Source organism: Plecotus auritus, assembly GCF_963455305.1.
Source record: "Plecotus auritus genome assembly, chromosome: 1".
NCBI lineage: Eukaryota > Metazoa > Chordata > Mammalia > Chiroptera > Vespertilionidae > Plecotus > Plecotus auritus.
Genome location: NC_137770.1, coordinates 246,983,885 through 246,998,478, shown reverse-complemented (window position 1 = coordinate 246,998,478; position 14,594 = coordinate 246,983,885). Strand labels below are relative to the sequence as shown.

The following is a 14,594-nucleotide window of genomic DNA, read 5'->3' as shown; positions in this document are numbered from 1 at the left end:
CCCGCCCCGCCCCGCGCCTCCGCGAGCTATTTTGAAAGTGACCCTGGGCTGGGACGGGCCGGGGCGGCGGGCGGCGGGCGAGGCGGCGGGCACCATGACAGAAGATGACCGAGGCGGCGCTGGTGGAGGGCCAGGTCAAGCTGCGGGACGGCAAGAAGGTGCGGGCGCGCGGCGGGCGGGGGCGGGCGGGGGCGGGCGGGCGCGGGCGGCCGCTCACGCCCTCTGTCCCCGCAGTGGAAGAGTAGGTGGCTGGTGCTGCGCAAGCCGTCGCCGGTGGCAGGTGAGCGGGGCGCGGGGCCGGGCCGGGCCGGGCTGGGCGCGGGGCGCGGGCGCCGGTGGCCTCCTGCGCTGGGCGGCCGGAGCGCGGCCAGCTCTCCCGAAATAGCCGGCGGCACCGGGCTGAGCTGTAACCGGAGAGCGCGGCGGCCTCGGCCTCGGCCTCGGCCTCCTCCCGGGACGCCGGACCCCCCGCGGGCCGGGTGCGGGCCTGGAGCCGCGGCGTCAGACCCCAAGGCCCGGGCGGGCGAGAACCCTCTTTCCAGAGGCGGACTGCGCCCGGGGGTCGGCAGGGCCTGCGGAGGCGGAGGGGGTGCGCATGCGGGAGCCGGCTGCCCCTCCCCCGCCCGCAGGGACCAGAACATTGGGACGGAGCCCGAGGGCCGTGAGCCGATGGGTGGGGCCCGGCCTGCCCACCTGCCCACCTGCCCAGGTAGAGCAGGGGCCGGGCTGCGGGCAGGAGCAGGCGTGCTTCTGAGAAAATGGTCCCCTGGTGCCGGGCGGGGGGGGGGGGGGGGCGGGGAGGGTGCGCACAGCCCTCCTGGAGGAGAGAATGGCCCACCAGGGGGCACCCCCCCCCCCGACCAGGCGGCGCCCCGGCTGGGAGGGCGGCGCCCTGAGCCTGAAGCCGGGCATCTTCCTGTTCGGTTGGGAAGCTGGGCGCCGGCTGCAGCTGCTGGTGGAGACAGGTGCCCGGAGCCGCCCAGGCGCGGGCTCTGTGAGGGATGCTGGGGGTGCGCACTGCCGCACACGGGGGCCTGCCACAGTCTTCTGGGAGCCTGCGTGCCTGTCACTTCCCAGAGAGGGTGTGGGGTCCCTCCCGTTCTCCTGGGTCCCCTCCTCCGTCCCTCCTGCAGAGCCTGCTCCCCGCACCTCACAGATGCAGCGCAAGGCCCGCTCTTGGCCGGACTCCCTCCCTCCCCGCTGGGCCTCGGCTGCCCCTCTGTGGGGCCTGGCTCCCGGCGAGGGGAGCTCTCCGCCTCTCATGCCAGCCCCTGTACCTGGTGCCCCGTCCCGGGAACTCCAGGGAAGCCGGGGAGGGCGTGGGGCTGGGAGACGGGCCTGGCAGGCAGGGCCCCCCCCCGAGAGGCCCCTGCCAGGCTGAGGGCAGGGCAGGGGACAGGCCCGTGTGCGGGTGAAGGGCTCCAGCCAGCTGTGTGAGCTGAGGCCTGTGCAGGCCGGGGGTCCCCCTGGAAGAGCAGCCCCGGGGTGGCCTTCATGCCAGTATCAGCTGCAAGTGAGCTTGGGTCTGGGGGTGCTGGGGGAGTGCACGGGCCCCCAAAGAGGGCAGAATCTCGGAGCAGTGAGCTTGGGTCTGGGGGTGCCGGGGGAGTGCACGGGCCCCCAAAGAGGGCAGAATCAGGGAGCAGCAGGGAGCAGCCACAGCGGGAGAGCGCCCAGCGCCCGGCGCCCGAGGGCGGAGCTGCTGGGGAGGAGCGGGCTGGACACTCAGGGCCTCGCGGGGCCAGGGTCTCCCCTCTGGGTGACGCCCACCCTGCCGGCGTGAGGACCGCAGGCGCCTTAGACCACGGCAGAGGCCCCGCCCCCTCACCATGTGCGGGGTGCTGGGGCTGCGACCCCCTCCCTGCCTGCCCTGAAGGCCAGCTCCCCCAGGGGCTCGGGTGCGGGGAGCAGGTTCCATCCGTGAGGACTTCACAGCTGAGACCCCCAGATCCTGGTGAGGCGACAGGGGATCCTGGGAAGGAGGGGACCAGCCCTGCCCCCGTGTCGTAGACAGGTTTGCCCCGGGAGGGCCCGCACGCTCACTGGGCAGCAGGCTGTGCGGTGCGGAGGGCCCCTCGTCGGTAGCCAGGGCGAGGAGGGCAGCGCCTGGCGTAGCAGACCTGGTGGACCTTCCCCGCAGGTCCGAACGCCTCGCGGGCGTGTCCTGGCCTCAGCCTCTGTCCTGGTCCCTCTATGGCCCGGGCCCACGTCTGGTGGCCAGGCCCCATCTCCCTTCCTCCAGGCTGAGGCTCAGGGTGGTGGGAGGGGGTGTCGCGTGCGGCCGGAGGGTGTGGCCTGGGGGTGAGGTGTCCAGAGGCCCTTGGGTCTGGGGGGTGCCGGGGGAGTGTACGGGGCCCCCTAAGAGGGCCCTTGGGTGCTCCCGGCCCACCACGCTCAGGGGTCCCTCTTTACCTCGTCCTGTGCGGGTGCCCTGGGGGCTGCATCCAGCCCCGAGAAGCCTCCAGGAGGGACTGCGTCTGGCGCTGGCAGGGCCGCGGGCGTTGGTATAGGCATAGCCTGCCCCCAGCCCCGCCGCAGGCTGCCCTGTCTCCCCGGGTCAGTGCTGAGGCTGAGGCGGGTGCCCCAGCAGCCCCGGCCTTCGCGGGCAGCCTGGCAGGGGGGGACCTGCTGGGTGAGGGGCTGGGGCCCCGCCACTCTCGGCAGCACCTGCACAGCTGCGGGGGCGGGAGGGGGGCACGGAGCCTCCCAGGACCTCCCGGGGTATAAGCGCTGCGGGTGGGTCCCGGCTGGTGGTGATGGGTGATGTGGAGGGTCTCCCGGCCTTGGGTGCTCTGTGTCCGATGGACGTGAGGCACGGGTCCCGGCCAGACAAGCAGCCTGGACAGTGTGGGTGCAGCCGGGGCCCCTCGGCTCCGGTCTGGCTCTGCTCACATGGGGTGCTCCCTGCCCAGGCCCGGGCACCCGGAGCCTGTGTGCCCCCAAGGCCTGTGTGAGCCCGCACGCCCTCCATGCCCAGGTGCACAGCCTGAACCCGCGTCCTTCCTGCACCAGCTGGTGGGCGGGCCTGCGTGGCACACGGTGCCTCCTGGCTGCCACTGAGGCACCTGCAGACCAGCCCGGCCAGCGGTCCCCAAGCCCCAGTGCTTGGGGCTGCCCCCACACTCCCCACCCCCTGCCTACGCCATCGGCAGATCCCCGGGCTCAGCAGCCGCTCTCCTGAAGGCACCCCCAAGGTCACTGCGACCCCTCAGGGCTCAGTCCAGCGGCTGCTCCTCCGGCCTCTGTCCCGGCTCCGGCCGGCCTTGCCCGCGTGCGGACCTCCATCTCCAGCAACTTCAGGCCCTGGTCTTCACTGCAGGCACCCCCCTTGCCCCCCCGCTGTAAAGGCCTTTGCGTGCTCATGACTCCACGGTTATTTTTACATTCAGCTGCCGGGGGCACGCCGCCTGCGGCCCTATAGGCCTCTCTGGCTCACGTGTCCAGGACAGCACCCCAGCTCGGCCCCCGCCCCACCTGGCCCAGCATCCCTTCCCTCTTCCTTTCCCTCATCCGCCCCCAGGAGGGCCTGTGAGTGAGGCTCCCTGGAGCTGTCGCCGTGGTGACCGCAGGCGGCCCAGCCAGCACCTCTCTCCTGAGCAGCTGCTGGAGCTGGAGGCTCTGTGGTCACCCGCGTCCCCTCCACCCGTGTCCCCTCCACCCGCGTCCCCTCCACCCGCGGCCCCTCCACCCGCGGCCCCTCCACCCGCGGCCCCTCCACCCGCGGCCAGGCCCCTGGGGCGTTGGAATGAGGCTCCAGGCCCGCCTCTCCAGGCCCCCGACCTAAATGCCTGATCTGGGACCACTCTTCCCCTCCCCCTCATGCAGGCCCGGTCCTCTGGGTCCCTGCCTCTGCGCCTTTGCACTGGCTGTTCCCTGCAGCACAACGCTGTTCCCTGCGGGGCTGCTGGGCTGGCTCCTCCCATCACACAGAAGGCAGTCTGTTCCGCCGCTGAGCCCGGTGCACTGCCACCGGCGCCTGTCCCTCTCCCCATCGCACTCCCTCCCGGCTTCTCTCGTCCAGCTCAGTGCCCACTGCCCGGCTGTGCCCTGGTCCCCAGGTTGCCCTGAGCAGAAGGGGGGCTGAGGGGCGGCGGGGAGGCTGTGGGCAGAGCGGGAGGGGGGAGTGGGCCCCAGGGGACCAGGGAGGGACTTGCAGGTCCTGACAGGGACGGGTCCCTTTGCCTTTCCCACCCGAGCGCCGGTCCCCCTGCTGCCCCCTCCCTGCAGGGCTGGGGCGGGCGGAGCCTGGGGCAGGTCACGTGGTCAGTGTGCACCCTTCCCTGTGTTTAGGGACCTGAGATGGTCCCAGGTGCCGGCGGGGGGCGGGGGGTGCTGCTAGCCCCGTGCTCGCCCGTGGGGTGGCGATGCCGGGGCTCCTGGGTGACAGGCGGCCAGGTCAGGACCTGGGCCCCGGGGTGGGTGTGCCCATTTCTCAGACGGACAGAGAGGCCCCAGCGCTGAGGGGCTGGGGTGGGGCTGCTGTGGGGGGCGCGGGAGGAGGGGGAGCTGTCCCGGCCCGCTCCCCGGCAGCTGCCTGCCCTGCGCTCCCCCTCGCCCACGAGGAGTCTCTCCGGGTCTCTGGCTGGTCCTTCTGTGGTCACCGCTCCCTCGCATTCCTACCCCTCCGGCCTCTGGTGACACGTTGGGGACATGTTCATGGGACACGCGCCTGTCAGGCCGCCTGTGTGACGGACCCTCGGGCCCGCCGCTGCCTCTCCTGGGCCACACTTGGGAGAGAACGTGCTGAAACCGCTGATGGGTTCTGATTTCTATTTTTTTTTTTTCTCAAAATGGGGAATCTTTGCATTTTTCTGATGGAAGCATTCTAAACACAGTGGCCAGGTATGAAACAGGAGGTGGGGCCCCAGCACTGTCCCCCCACTGTGAGTTTGTAAGCCTGGGTTTGCTGGGACCCAGCCACCTGCTGTCACCCCACAGGGCAGAGGTGCGCGGCGGGGATGGAGTGTGCGGGTGGGCGGTGGCCTTGATGTCGCTCAGGTCCCCTTGCTCGGGCCGGACCGGGCAGGAGCCAGCCAGCACCGCTGCTCATTCGGGGCAGGGGCAGGGCAGGGGCGGGGCAGGGGCAGGGGCGGGGCAGGGGCAGGGGCAGGGGCAGGGCAGGGGCAGGGGCAGGGCAGGGGCAGGGGCAGGGGCAGGGCAGGGGCAGGGGCAGGGGCAGGGCAGGGGCAGGGGCGGGGCAGGGGCGGGGCAGGGGCAGGGGCAGGGGCAGGGGCAGGGGCAGGGCAGGGGCAGGGCAGGGGCAGGGGCAGGGGCAGGGCAGGGGCAGTGGCGGGGCAGGGGCAGGGCAGGGGCAGGGGCAGGGGCAGGGCAGGGGCAGTGGCGGGGCAGGGGCGGGGCAGGGGCAGGGCAGGGGCAGGGGCAGGGGCAGGGCAGGGGCAGGGCAGGGCAGGGGCAGTGGCAGGGGCAGGGCAGGGGCAGGGGCAGGGCAGGGGCAGGGGCAGGGCAGGGGCAGTGTCCGTCCACGTCCACGGGGGTGTTGGCTCTGCTGGTCAGGGATCAAAGCGGCAGCGTCCCTGCTCCGCTCCCCTGGGCGATGTCTCGGGCTTTCCTGCAGGGTTCGGGGCACCCACACTTGACTGGGGGTAGGGGTGGGGGCTGCGCTTGAGGCCGGGTTTCCTGGGTCCACACGGTGGAGGTGCAGCCGCATCTGTGGCTCAGTGTGGAGCGCCGACGCCCCTGGCCCCCCCAACCCCGCCCCGCAGCTGCCGGCTTTACCGTTGGGGTAACAGGCGGGGTGTGTGACATCCTGAACCCCAGCACACGGAGGCAGAATGGCTAAGTGGCTTGCTCGGGGTCACCCCTGGGGCGGGTGCTGGCCGGCGCCCTGACGCCCCGCCCCGCCGCCCGCAGACTGCCTGCTGATGCTGGCCTACAGGGACCGGGCGGAGCGCGCCAAGGGCCTGCGGGAGCGCAGCAGCCTGACGCTGGAGGACATCTGCGGCCTGGAGCCCGGCCTGGCCTACGAGGGCCTGGCCCACACGCTGGCCATCGTCTGCCTGTCGCAGGCCGTCATGCTGGGCTTCGACAGCCGGGAGGCCATGGGCGCCTGGGACGCCCGCATCCGCTACGCCCTCGGCGAGGGTGAGTGGCCCGGCGCCCTGGGCCTGGCACAGCCTCCATCCTTGGGCACTGAGCGGGGTGGGGGGTCTCTCGGGGGGCTGGGGCGGGACCCTGGGCGTCAGAGCGGGCTCAGAGGGGGTGGAGATGCCGCAGTGCCGTGCAGGCTGCTGTCACCCTCCCTGGGGACCGGTCCCCAGATGTGCACCCCTTTCCGAGGGGGGATGAGTGAGCTCAGCACCAGGGAGACCGCTAACCGGAGAGGGGAGGGCCCGCGGTTTCCTGAGCGCCCTGTCGCCAGGCGGCTGTGAGGCAGCCCGGGAGCCGCACAATCCCTGAGCCTCAGTTTCCCCGTCTGTGAAACGGGCTGCACGGGGCTGCTTCCTGAGGGTGGCTCCGTGAGGGGCGCCCCAGAGCCAAGCCCGGCCATGGGTGGCAGGAATGGGCAGGGCAGCCGCCCCGAGGGCTTGCCCGCCTTGAAGGCCAGGGAGCTGAGGGCAGCCGCCATGGCTGGGGCTGCCCTCTGCCCTCTCCCTGCCCTCTGCCCCTGCCCCCGCTGATGTCCTCTCCCTGCCCTCTCCCTGCCCCCGCTGCTGCCCTCTCCCTGCCCCCGCTGCTGCCCTCTCCCTGCCCCCGCTGCTGCCCTCTCCCTGCCCCCGCTGCTGCCCTCTCCCTGCCCCCGCTGATGCCCTCTCCCTGCCCCCGCTGCTGCCCTCTCCCTGCCCCCGCTGCTGCCCTCTCCCTGCCCCCGCTGATGCCCTCTCCCTGCCCTCTGCCCCCGCTGATGCCCTCTCCCTGCCCGGCTCAGTGCACAGGTTCCCCGTGACGGTGGCCCCGGGCACCAAGCTGGAGAGCGGCCCTGCCACCCTCCACCTCTGCAATGACCTGCTGGTCGTGGCCAGGGACGTGCCCCCGGCCGTGGCGGGGCAGTGGAAGCTGTCGGACCTCCGGCGCTACGGGGCCGTGCCCAACGGCTTCATCCTGGAAGGCGGGACCAGGTGTGGCTACTGTAAGTCTGCGGCCAGGGCACTGGCCCCCTGCCCCGGCCTGCCCCCAGGGCACACCGCTTGGCTGGCGGCTGGGGGCCCGCCTGGGTGGTGTCTCTCACGACGGGCGCTTGGTGCTGACCCTGACCCTGACCCTGGGGACCGGCTCCCGCGCCGGGAGGGAGAGGAGGGCCCGCACGGGGCTGCCGGAGGCACCGAGGCCTTCGGGTCACAGGACGGCCTGCGTCGGAGGCCGCAGTGTCGGAGCTCGAGTTGGTTTTAATGAAAAGAAAGAACAGAGGGCCGGGCACGCACAGACCACAGCGCTCACACACAGGCTCCGGGCCCCTGGCCCCACCGGGCAGGGAGCGGGGAGGGCTGCCGGCCCCGGAGGCGGCCAGGCCAGCTGCGGGGGGTGTGGGAGGGCCTGGCCGCTGCGGGTGGACCTGGGCCTCAGGGACGCTGGCGCCCGCGGGGCTGTCTCAGTGTCCCTGCCGAGACTGGGCGGGGTCTGGCTGGCATGGCTGGCCGTGTGGGCATGGCTCCTGGGCGTGGGGCCCTGCTGTGGCCTTGGGGTGGCAGCTGCTGCTGCCGGGGCCTGGAGCCCCTTCTCTACCCAGGGGGGCCGTGCGCCTGGCCAGGGCCGAGGTTTCCAGGTCGCGGGGAGCCTGGGGGGCCCCGGGTGCAGATGGTGGAGGCAGGGCCTGCGGAGGTGCCCGCTGTGGGCCCGCTGAGGGGGCGAGTTCCCAGCAGCTGTGGGGCGACGGGCCTGTGGGTTCCTGGTCCCTTAACAAGGTGGTGATTGAAGGGGGCGCGGGAGGGGCAGCCGGGGTGTGAGGAGGGGTGAGGTGAGGTTCCCAGGGTGGGGGTGCAGCCTGGAGCCCCTCCCCAGCGCCAGCCTGTCTCATGCAGCCTGAACCGCGGCCCCGCCCCCTCCAGCAGACGGAGGGTCGGAGGGACGGACGGAGGGACAGAAGGACGGAGGGAGGGTTGGAGGGACGGAGGGATGGAGGGAGGGTTGGAGGGACGGAAGGATGGAACGACAGAGGGAGGGTTGGAGGGATGGAGGGAGGGTCGGAGGGACGGAAGGACGGAGGGATGGAGGAAGGGTGGGACAGAAGAACGAGGGACGGAGTGTCAGAGGGACGGAGGGAGGGACGGAAGGATGGAGGGATGGAGGGACAAAGGGAGGGTTGGAGGAACGGAGGGATGGAGGAAGGGTGGGACAGAAGAACGAGGGATGGAGGGTCAGAGGGACGGAGGGAGGGACGGACAGAGGGACGGAGGGACGTTTGTGAGTTGCGGTCGGGGGACAGGAACCTGTCAGGTCAGGCGAGGAGCTCGAGGCCCGGCTCTGCGGCCGGCATACTTCTGACGGGTGTTGCTCTCGCCTCCGACCTGCGGCTCCGGCTCTGGGGGGGAGTGGGCCGGGCTGGCTTCCTGTGGCGGCCACTGGGCGTCGGCACACCAGCACGATGCTGGGGGGAGTGACCAGGAGATGGCGCGGAGCCCGAGGTGGCACGGGGACACGCCCAGGCCGGAGCGGGGAGCGGGGGGGGGGGGGGGCAAGCCGCCCACCCTGCAGAGTCCCACGTTCCTAGGGCTCTGGGTGCTAATTCTCCGTCCTCACGCTGGCCCTATGCAGACCCCCCATCCTACAGGTGAGGAAACGGGGGCGTGCAGCCCCCCACACTTGCCCGTCTGCGCGATGCAGCTGGGTCTGCGTGCGGGCGCACAGGGCGGACGAAGGGGCGGGAGCAGCTGGGGCGATGCCTCTGGGCGTCTGCGCCTCCGTTCCCTCCCGGCAGAGGCGGCCCAAGGGGCGGGCCGCTGTCCCCGCGCTGGGGCCTCGGGAGGGACCTCTGGACAGGACCGCACGGGCCTCACCCTCCCTCCAAGTTGGAGGCATTCCCATTCAGCCCAGGGTCTCGGGACGGCCGGCGTGGCTTCTGCATGTTCCTCCGCCCTCCGCCACCCCGTCTCCCGCCCGTCCTCCCTCCTCTGCTCCACGGGGCTCGCTGTACCTAGTGGGGTGCGGGGGACTCAGCCTCGGGGCCCGCCCAGCCTCCTAGCCCTCAGGCTGCTCCACGTCCAGCAGCTTGTGGTCAGGAGCGCCCCTCCCGCACGGGAGCCTGCGGGCAGCGAGAGGTGAGGGCGCGGCCTCAGCAGCCGCCTGGCCCGCAGCGGGCGCTGGCAGACGCGGGGGAATGCGCGGCGGCTCCCCTTCCCTCGTAATGTGGTTTTTTATAGTCGGGGGACTGGCTGTGCCCTGCGGCTGCCAGCTGCCGGGGAGCCGGATTAGAGGCCCGGGCCTTGGTGGGCGCAGCGGGCGGGGCGGCGGCTGGGCCTTGTGGGGGTCCCTGTGGGGTCCTGGCTTGAGCCCACTTCCTGGCCCCTGTGGGCCTCAGCTTTCCCATCTTTGCAGGTTGGGGGCATTGCCTCCGACCCAGGCACTGACCCCGTGCCAGGCCCCTCGGGCGGCACAGTGGCACTGCCAGGGGTGGGGCTGCTCAGGGCGCCGGGGACCTTTCCCTCGGAGCGCGTGCCTTTCTCTGGGCAGCGGGCAGAGGCCCGGGCCGCGGGCATTCCTGTGCGCTGAGGCCACGGCCGCTCAGCCCACGTGACCCGCAACCCATTCACTCGCGGTGAGGGATCTCATTCACCCTGGCGGCCGCTCACTCACCCCGCCTGCCCTCTGCTCTGGGGCCACTCAGCATCAGACCCCAGGCACCCCTCTGCCCGGGCACCCCCCTGCCCCAGGCACCCCTCTGCCCAGGCACCCCCCTGCCCCAGGCACCCCCCTCAGATGAACTCGGAGATGTGGGGGGGCTCCACCGTGCAGCCAGGACACTTCTGTCAGCTCCTCCGGTGGCCACAGGGAGACCCCTCCCCCACCCATCCCTGTCACACAGGAGGGGTGCACGCAGGGGTGCCGCTGGTCCCCAGGATGAGGGCGTTTGAAGGACGTCAGGGCTATGGAGCTGAGACTCATCCCAGCAGGGGGGGCGGGGGGTAGGGGATGCTCCTGACAGGGGTCTCCTGGCTCTGCTCAGGGATCCCTCCTTCCAGCCCCACGCGGCCTGGAGCCCCCGCAGGGTCCCGCCCACTGGGGGCCAGGCTGACGGGCTGTCCCCTGCAGGGGCCGGAGTCTTCTTCCTGTCCTCCACCGAGGGGGAGCGAATCAGCTTCCTGTTTGACTGCATCGTCCGGGGCATCTCCCCGACCAAGGGCCCCTCTGGGCTGCGGCCAGTTCTCCCAGGTGCGTGGGGAGCGGTCCCAGCGGGAGGGTCCCTCGGCCTCTGCCCTGCTCCCCCCCAGCAGGAGGGGGCTGAGCTGGCACTCCGGCTGCGCCATGCGACACCGGGGTCACCCCTGCTGGCTGGGACAGTTTGGACGGAAGTTTCAGCCAGCAGCCCCGACCGGACGGGACTCGGGGACCCCTGAGCAGCGCTGGCCCCTGAGGCGGCAGGGACCGTGGGCTGGAGGCGGGTGGGCAGGGGCTGCACAGAGTGGGCCACCCCTGTGCTCCCTCCGCTGGCTGTGGCCTGGAGTCCAGGGCCAGAGGCTCTCCACCGGCTCTGCTGGGCGCCCGCAGCGCCCTCTGCTGGCGCTGTCCTGCCTTGCAGCCCAGGCGTGGTGCGGCCGCGGGGGTGTGGACGGCGGGCTCTCAGGGGGTCACCCGTGGCCGGCTGTGGCGTGGGGGTTGCACCCGGGTGCGCGTGGCCCTGTCAGTGCCCGGCTCACCTTGAGTCCTGGGCAGCGCGTGGACCGCGGCGGAGGGTCCTGGGGGGGGAGGCTGGGGCTGCCTCTTGTGGTTCCTCTGCCGCAGACGCCGGCCCTGGGGGACCCGCCCCCGCGGAGGAGCGAGTGGCCCAGGAGGCCCTGGAGGCGCTGCAGCTGGAGAAGCGGCTCAGCCTCCTCTCCCACTGCGGCCGGCCGGGCAGCGGAGGTACAGCCACGCGGGCTGGGCAAGGGCGGAGGGTGGGGCCTTCGCGATCTCCGAGCCTTCGCCCCACCCCGCTGGCCGCCCCCTCCCTCGGTGCTCTCCATCCTTCTCGTTCATTCCCGACTCACTGCCGGCACTAGGTGCCGCCCTGGGCGCCGAGGGGAGGCCTGGGGCGGCCACCAGGGGCGAGGCCGTGCCCAAACGACCGGCCGGGTTTGGGGAGGGGGCGGGGCCCGGGGAGTCCCAGCTGCGAGCGCCCCCGCGCCCTCTCCCTCCCGCCCAGGGGACGACCGCAGCCTGTCCAGCTCCTCGTCGGAGGCCAGCCACTCGGACGTCAGCGCCAGCAGCCGGCTCGCCGCGTGGCCGGAGCAGTCCTCGTCCTCCGCCAGCGCGTCGCAGGAGGGGCCCGGGCTGGCGGCTCCCGCCCTCGGGGAGGCCGCGCCGGGCGCCTCGAGGCCGCCCCCCAGGCCTCTGCGGCCGCGGCAGCTGCAGGAGGTGGGCCGCCAGAGCTCCTCGGACAGCGGCATCGCCACGGGCAGCCACTCCTCCTACTCGGGCAGCTGCTCGTCCTGCGCGGGGAGCAGCCTGGACGTGTGGCGCGCGGGCGAGGAGTTCGGCTCGCAGCTCAGCCTGCCGCCGGCGGCGGGGGTGCCGGAGCCCCGCCTGTGCGCCTGCCCGCCCGGGACCGCGGAGTACCAGGTGCCCGGCGCCCCGCGGCCCCACTACGACACGCCCCGCAGCCTGCGCCAGGCCCCCCGGGACCGGACCCCGGCTGCGCAGGGCGGCCTGGGCGACAGTGCAGCCGGGGACCCGGGCGGCCCGACGTCTGCGGGGTGTCCCTCTGGCTGGCTGGGCGCAAGACGGCGGGGCCAGGAGACGGAGGCCCCAGGCAGCGAGGCGGCACCGCCCAGCCCGGCCCCCCGAGAGCCCTGGGAAGCAGGCGGCCTCCGCGCGGGGCCCCCTCCGGCTTTCTTTTCCCCGTGTGCGGTCTGCGGAGGATTCAAGGTAAACCCCCCTCCCTGAGGGCGGGGTGGCCCTCTGCACAGGAGAGGAGGCGCGGCCTCAGGGCCGGCCTTCGGGGCGTCGGGAGCGCAGGGGGGAGTTGCAGCCGCTGGCGGACCCGCAGGACCGGGTGGCCCCACCTGGCGCTGCTGGAAGTGCCTTCTGGATTCACCTGGCTGGGGGCGGGGCATGTGGGGGGCGGGGCGGGAGGTGGCGGAGCCCCAGGCCTGGCCCTGCTGGGCCCAGAGGCCCTCCCACCCTGCCCACTGCTGCCTCCGCTGCTCGGTCGGGTCCCCTCCCCATCGCGCAGTCACCGCCCGCCGCCCAGGTTAAGTCCCTCCGTGTCAGCTCCATTCACGCGTCCGGTCCCCGGGGCGTGGGCGAGCCTTCCCTTGTCCCCGCCTCCTCCTCGGACCCACACCCACACCCACACCCACAGGCGGCCTGTCCTGTGGGGAGGAAACTGAGGCTCAGGAGGCGCAGGGACTTGTGGGGCTGGATCTCCGGACTCTGGGACCGCCCTTGCGCTCACCCCACACCAACTAAGTCCTGGACGGGACGGTCTGGCAGGGGGGGCGGGGCGGGGCCTCCACGCCTCCCTGTGGCCAGCCTGGCGGGGAGCCCAGCTGCAATGGGGCTGGGAGGCGGCGGTGGGAAGCGGGAGCGGAGGGGCCGCGCCCCGGGCCTGTCCCTCTGCGTCCGCCCGGAGGGCAGGTCCTGTCATGGGCCTGCGCGCTCCGGCCGCGCCCTCGTGGCTGCACTGCTCGCCTGCATGGAGCGCGGCTGTCTGGCCTCTGGACTCTGGGCGGCTTCGTCCCTCACCGGCGCTCACCGTCCCTGTTCCGCTTCTTACCGTCACTGTCGGCTGAAGACGGTTGTTGCTCTTTGACATTTTTAAAGCCTGACAGTTTGTAATGAATTCTTAGACTGGAAATAAAACCTTCTTTTCTTACCACCTTGTCCTGTTGCATTTGGCCAGCGCTCCCCACCCACCCACCCACCCGCTCCGCAGGGATCGGAGCGTCTGTCCAGCCGCTTAAGGCCTCAGCGCCTGCGTGTGGAAAATGAGTGGCGGCTTCAGACAGCCTCTGGGGCTCGTGTGTGCGCACGTGTGCATTGTTGTGTGTTGTGTGTGCAGATGTGTATTGTATGTGGTATGCAGCTGTGTGTGCACCTATGTATATGTATGCACCTCTGTGTGTGCACACGTGGCGTGTGACGTGTCCGTGTGCATGCAGCATGCGTGCATATTGTGTGTTTTGTGCATGTGTGTGCAAATGGTATGTGCATGTGTGTGGTACGTATGGTGCGTGTGCACATATGTGGTCTCTGAGTGTTCACTGGAGACCACAGTGAGGTCCTCAGAGGCCCCTGGGGCACAGGCAGGTGGCTGCCGGGTCCAGGGGAGGTGGACACTCGTGTTCTGGGCCTGGGAGGGTGCTGGCTTGGAACCCGGCTGTCCACGTAGGTGGTGAGGTCCAGGGACCCCACCACATTCTCCACTGCATGTCCTGGGGGCATGTTCTGTCCTGTCACCCCCTTCACCCTCATTTACTCCCCAGTGGGATGGGGAGTTGCGGTGGGCCCTGCAGCAATGCAGGTGGGAAAGGCGGGCTTTGGGGAGAGCTGGGCCCTCCTATTGGCCAGGGGCCCGGAAGTCACTCCACCTGTCTGAGCCTCAGTTTCCTCCTCCACAGAAGGGCCAGCAGGCCTGGCTCCCGGGCACACAGAGAGGGTGCAAGGAGACAACACGTCTTTAAAGGCGTGTAGGCGGAGTTAGCGTTACAAACACGGCCACCCACAGGGACCCCGCAGGCGGCCTGCACATCCACAGGGCTGCAAGCTGAGGCTGCCAGCCCGCAGGGCATGACCCATAAGGCTGGGCTCAGTCCTGCCAAACGCCACAGGGCCTCTGTCCATGAGCCCCTTGTCCACAGACAGGGCCAGCGTCACTCTGACCAGAGCAGACTGAGGCCCCAGAGGTGGAGTGAGTGGCCTTCTTTACCCTAACCCTAACCCTAACCCTAACCCTAACCCTAACCCTTCTTTACCCTAATCCTAACCGTAACCCTAACCCTAACCCTTCTTTACCCTAACCCTAACCCTAACCCTAACCCTAACCCTAACCCTTCTTTACCCTAACCCTAACCCTAACCCTAACCCTAACCCTTCTTTACCCTAACACTAACCCTAACCCTAACACTAACCCTAACCCTAACCCTAACTCTTCTTTACCCTAACCCTAACCCTAACCCTAACCCTTCTTTACCCTAACCCTAACCCTAACCCTAACCTAACCCTAACCCTAACCCTTCTTTACCCTAACCCTAACCCTAGCCCTAACAAAACCCTAACCCTAACCCTAACCCTTACCCTTCTGTACCCTAACCCTAACACTTCTTTACCCTAACACTAACCCTAACCCTAACACTAACCCTAACCCTAACCCTTCTTTACCTTAACCCTTAACCCTAACCCTAACCTAACCCTAACCCTTCTTTACCCTAACCCTAACACTAACCTAACCATAACCCTAACCGTAACCCTAACCCTAGCCCTAGCCATAATCCTAACCCTAATCC

General features: G+C 70.8%; 1 protein-coding gene across 5 annotated transcripts; it reads left to right on the top strand.

Moving 5' to 3' along the window:
* On the top strand, positions 1 to 12,964 carry DOK7 (docking protein 7). 5 transcript variants are annotated; one of them, XM_080672726.1, is made up of 7 exons: positions 1 to 158; positions 235 to 280; positions 5,872 to 6,102; positions 6,887 to 7,087; positions 10,204 to 10,323; positions 10,894 to 11,013; positions 11,294 to 12,964. In XM_080672726.1, exons 1-7 carry the CDS (start codon positions 105 to 107, stop codon positions 12,031 to 12,033), a joined length of 1,512 nt encoding a protein of 503 aa, XP_080528852.1. In that variant the 5' UTR covers positions 1 to 104; the 3' UTR covers positions 12,034 to 12,964. The 5 variants fall into 5 exon arrangements, with proteins under 5 accessions (XP_080528852.1, XP_080528853.1, XP_080528856.1 ...); XM_080672727.1 differs by lacking the exon at positions 235 to 280; XM_080672728.1 differs by lacking the exons at positions 1 to 158; positions 235 to 280 and adding an exon at positions 593 to 709.
* Positions 12,965 to 14,594: the final 1,630 nt, after the last annotated feature.

Excerpts from the sequence above, each read along its gene's own strand:
- DOK7 (XM_080672726.1), top strand. The coding sequence starts at position 105 with ATGACCGAGGCGGCGCTGGTGGAGGGCCAGGTCAAGCTGCGGGACGGC. Across the intron at positions 281-5,871 it reads CAAGCCGTCGCCGGTGGCAG|ACTGCCTGCTGATGCTGGCC; the intron begins GTGAGCGGGGCG and ends CGCCGCCCGCAG. Across the intron at positions 10,324-10,893 it reads GCTGCGGCCAGTTCTCCCAG|ACGCCGGCCCTGGGGGACCC; the intron begins GTGCGTGGGGAG and ends CCTCTGCCGCAG.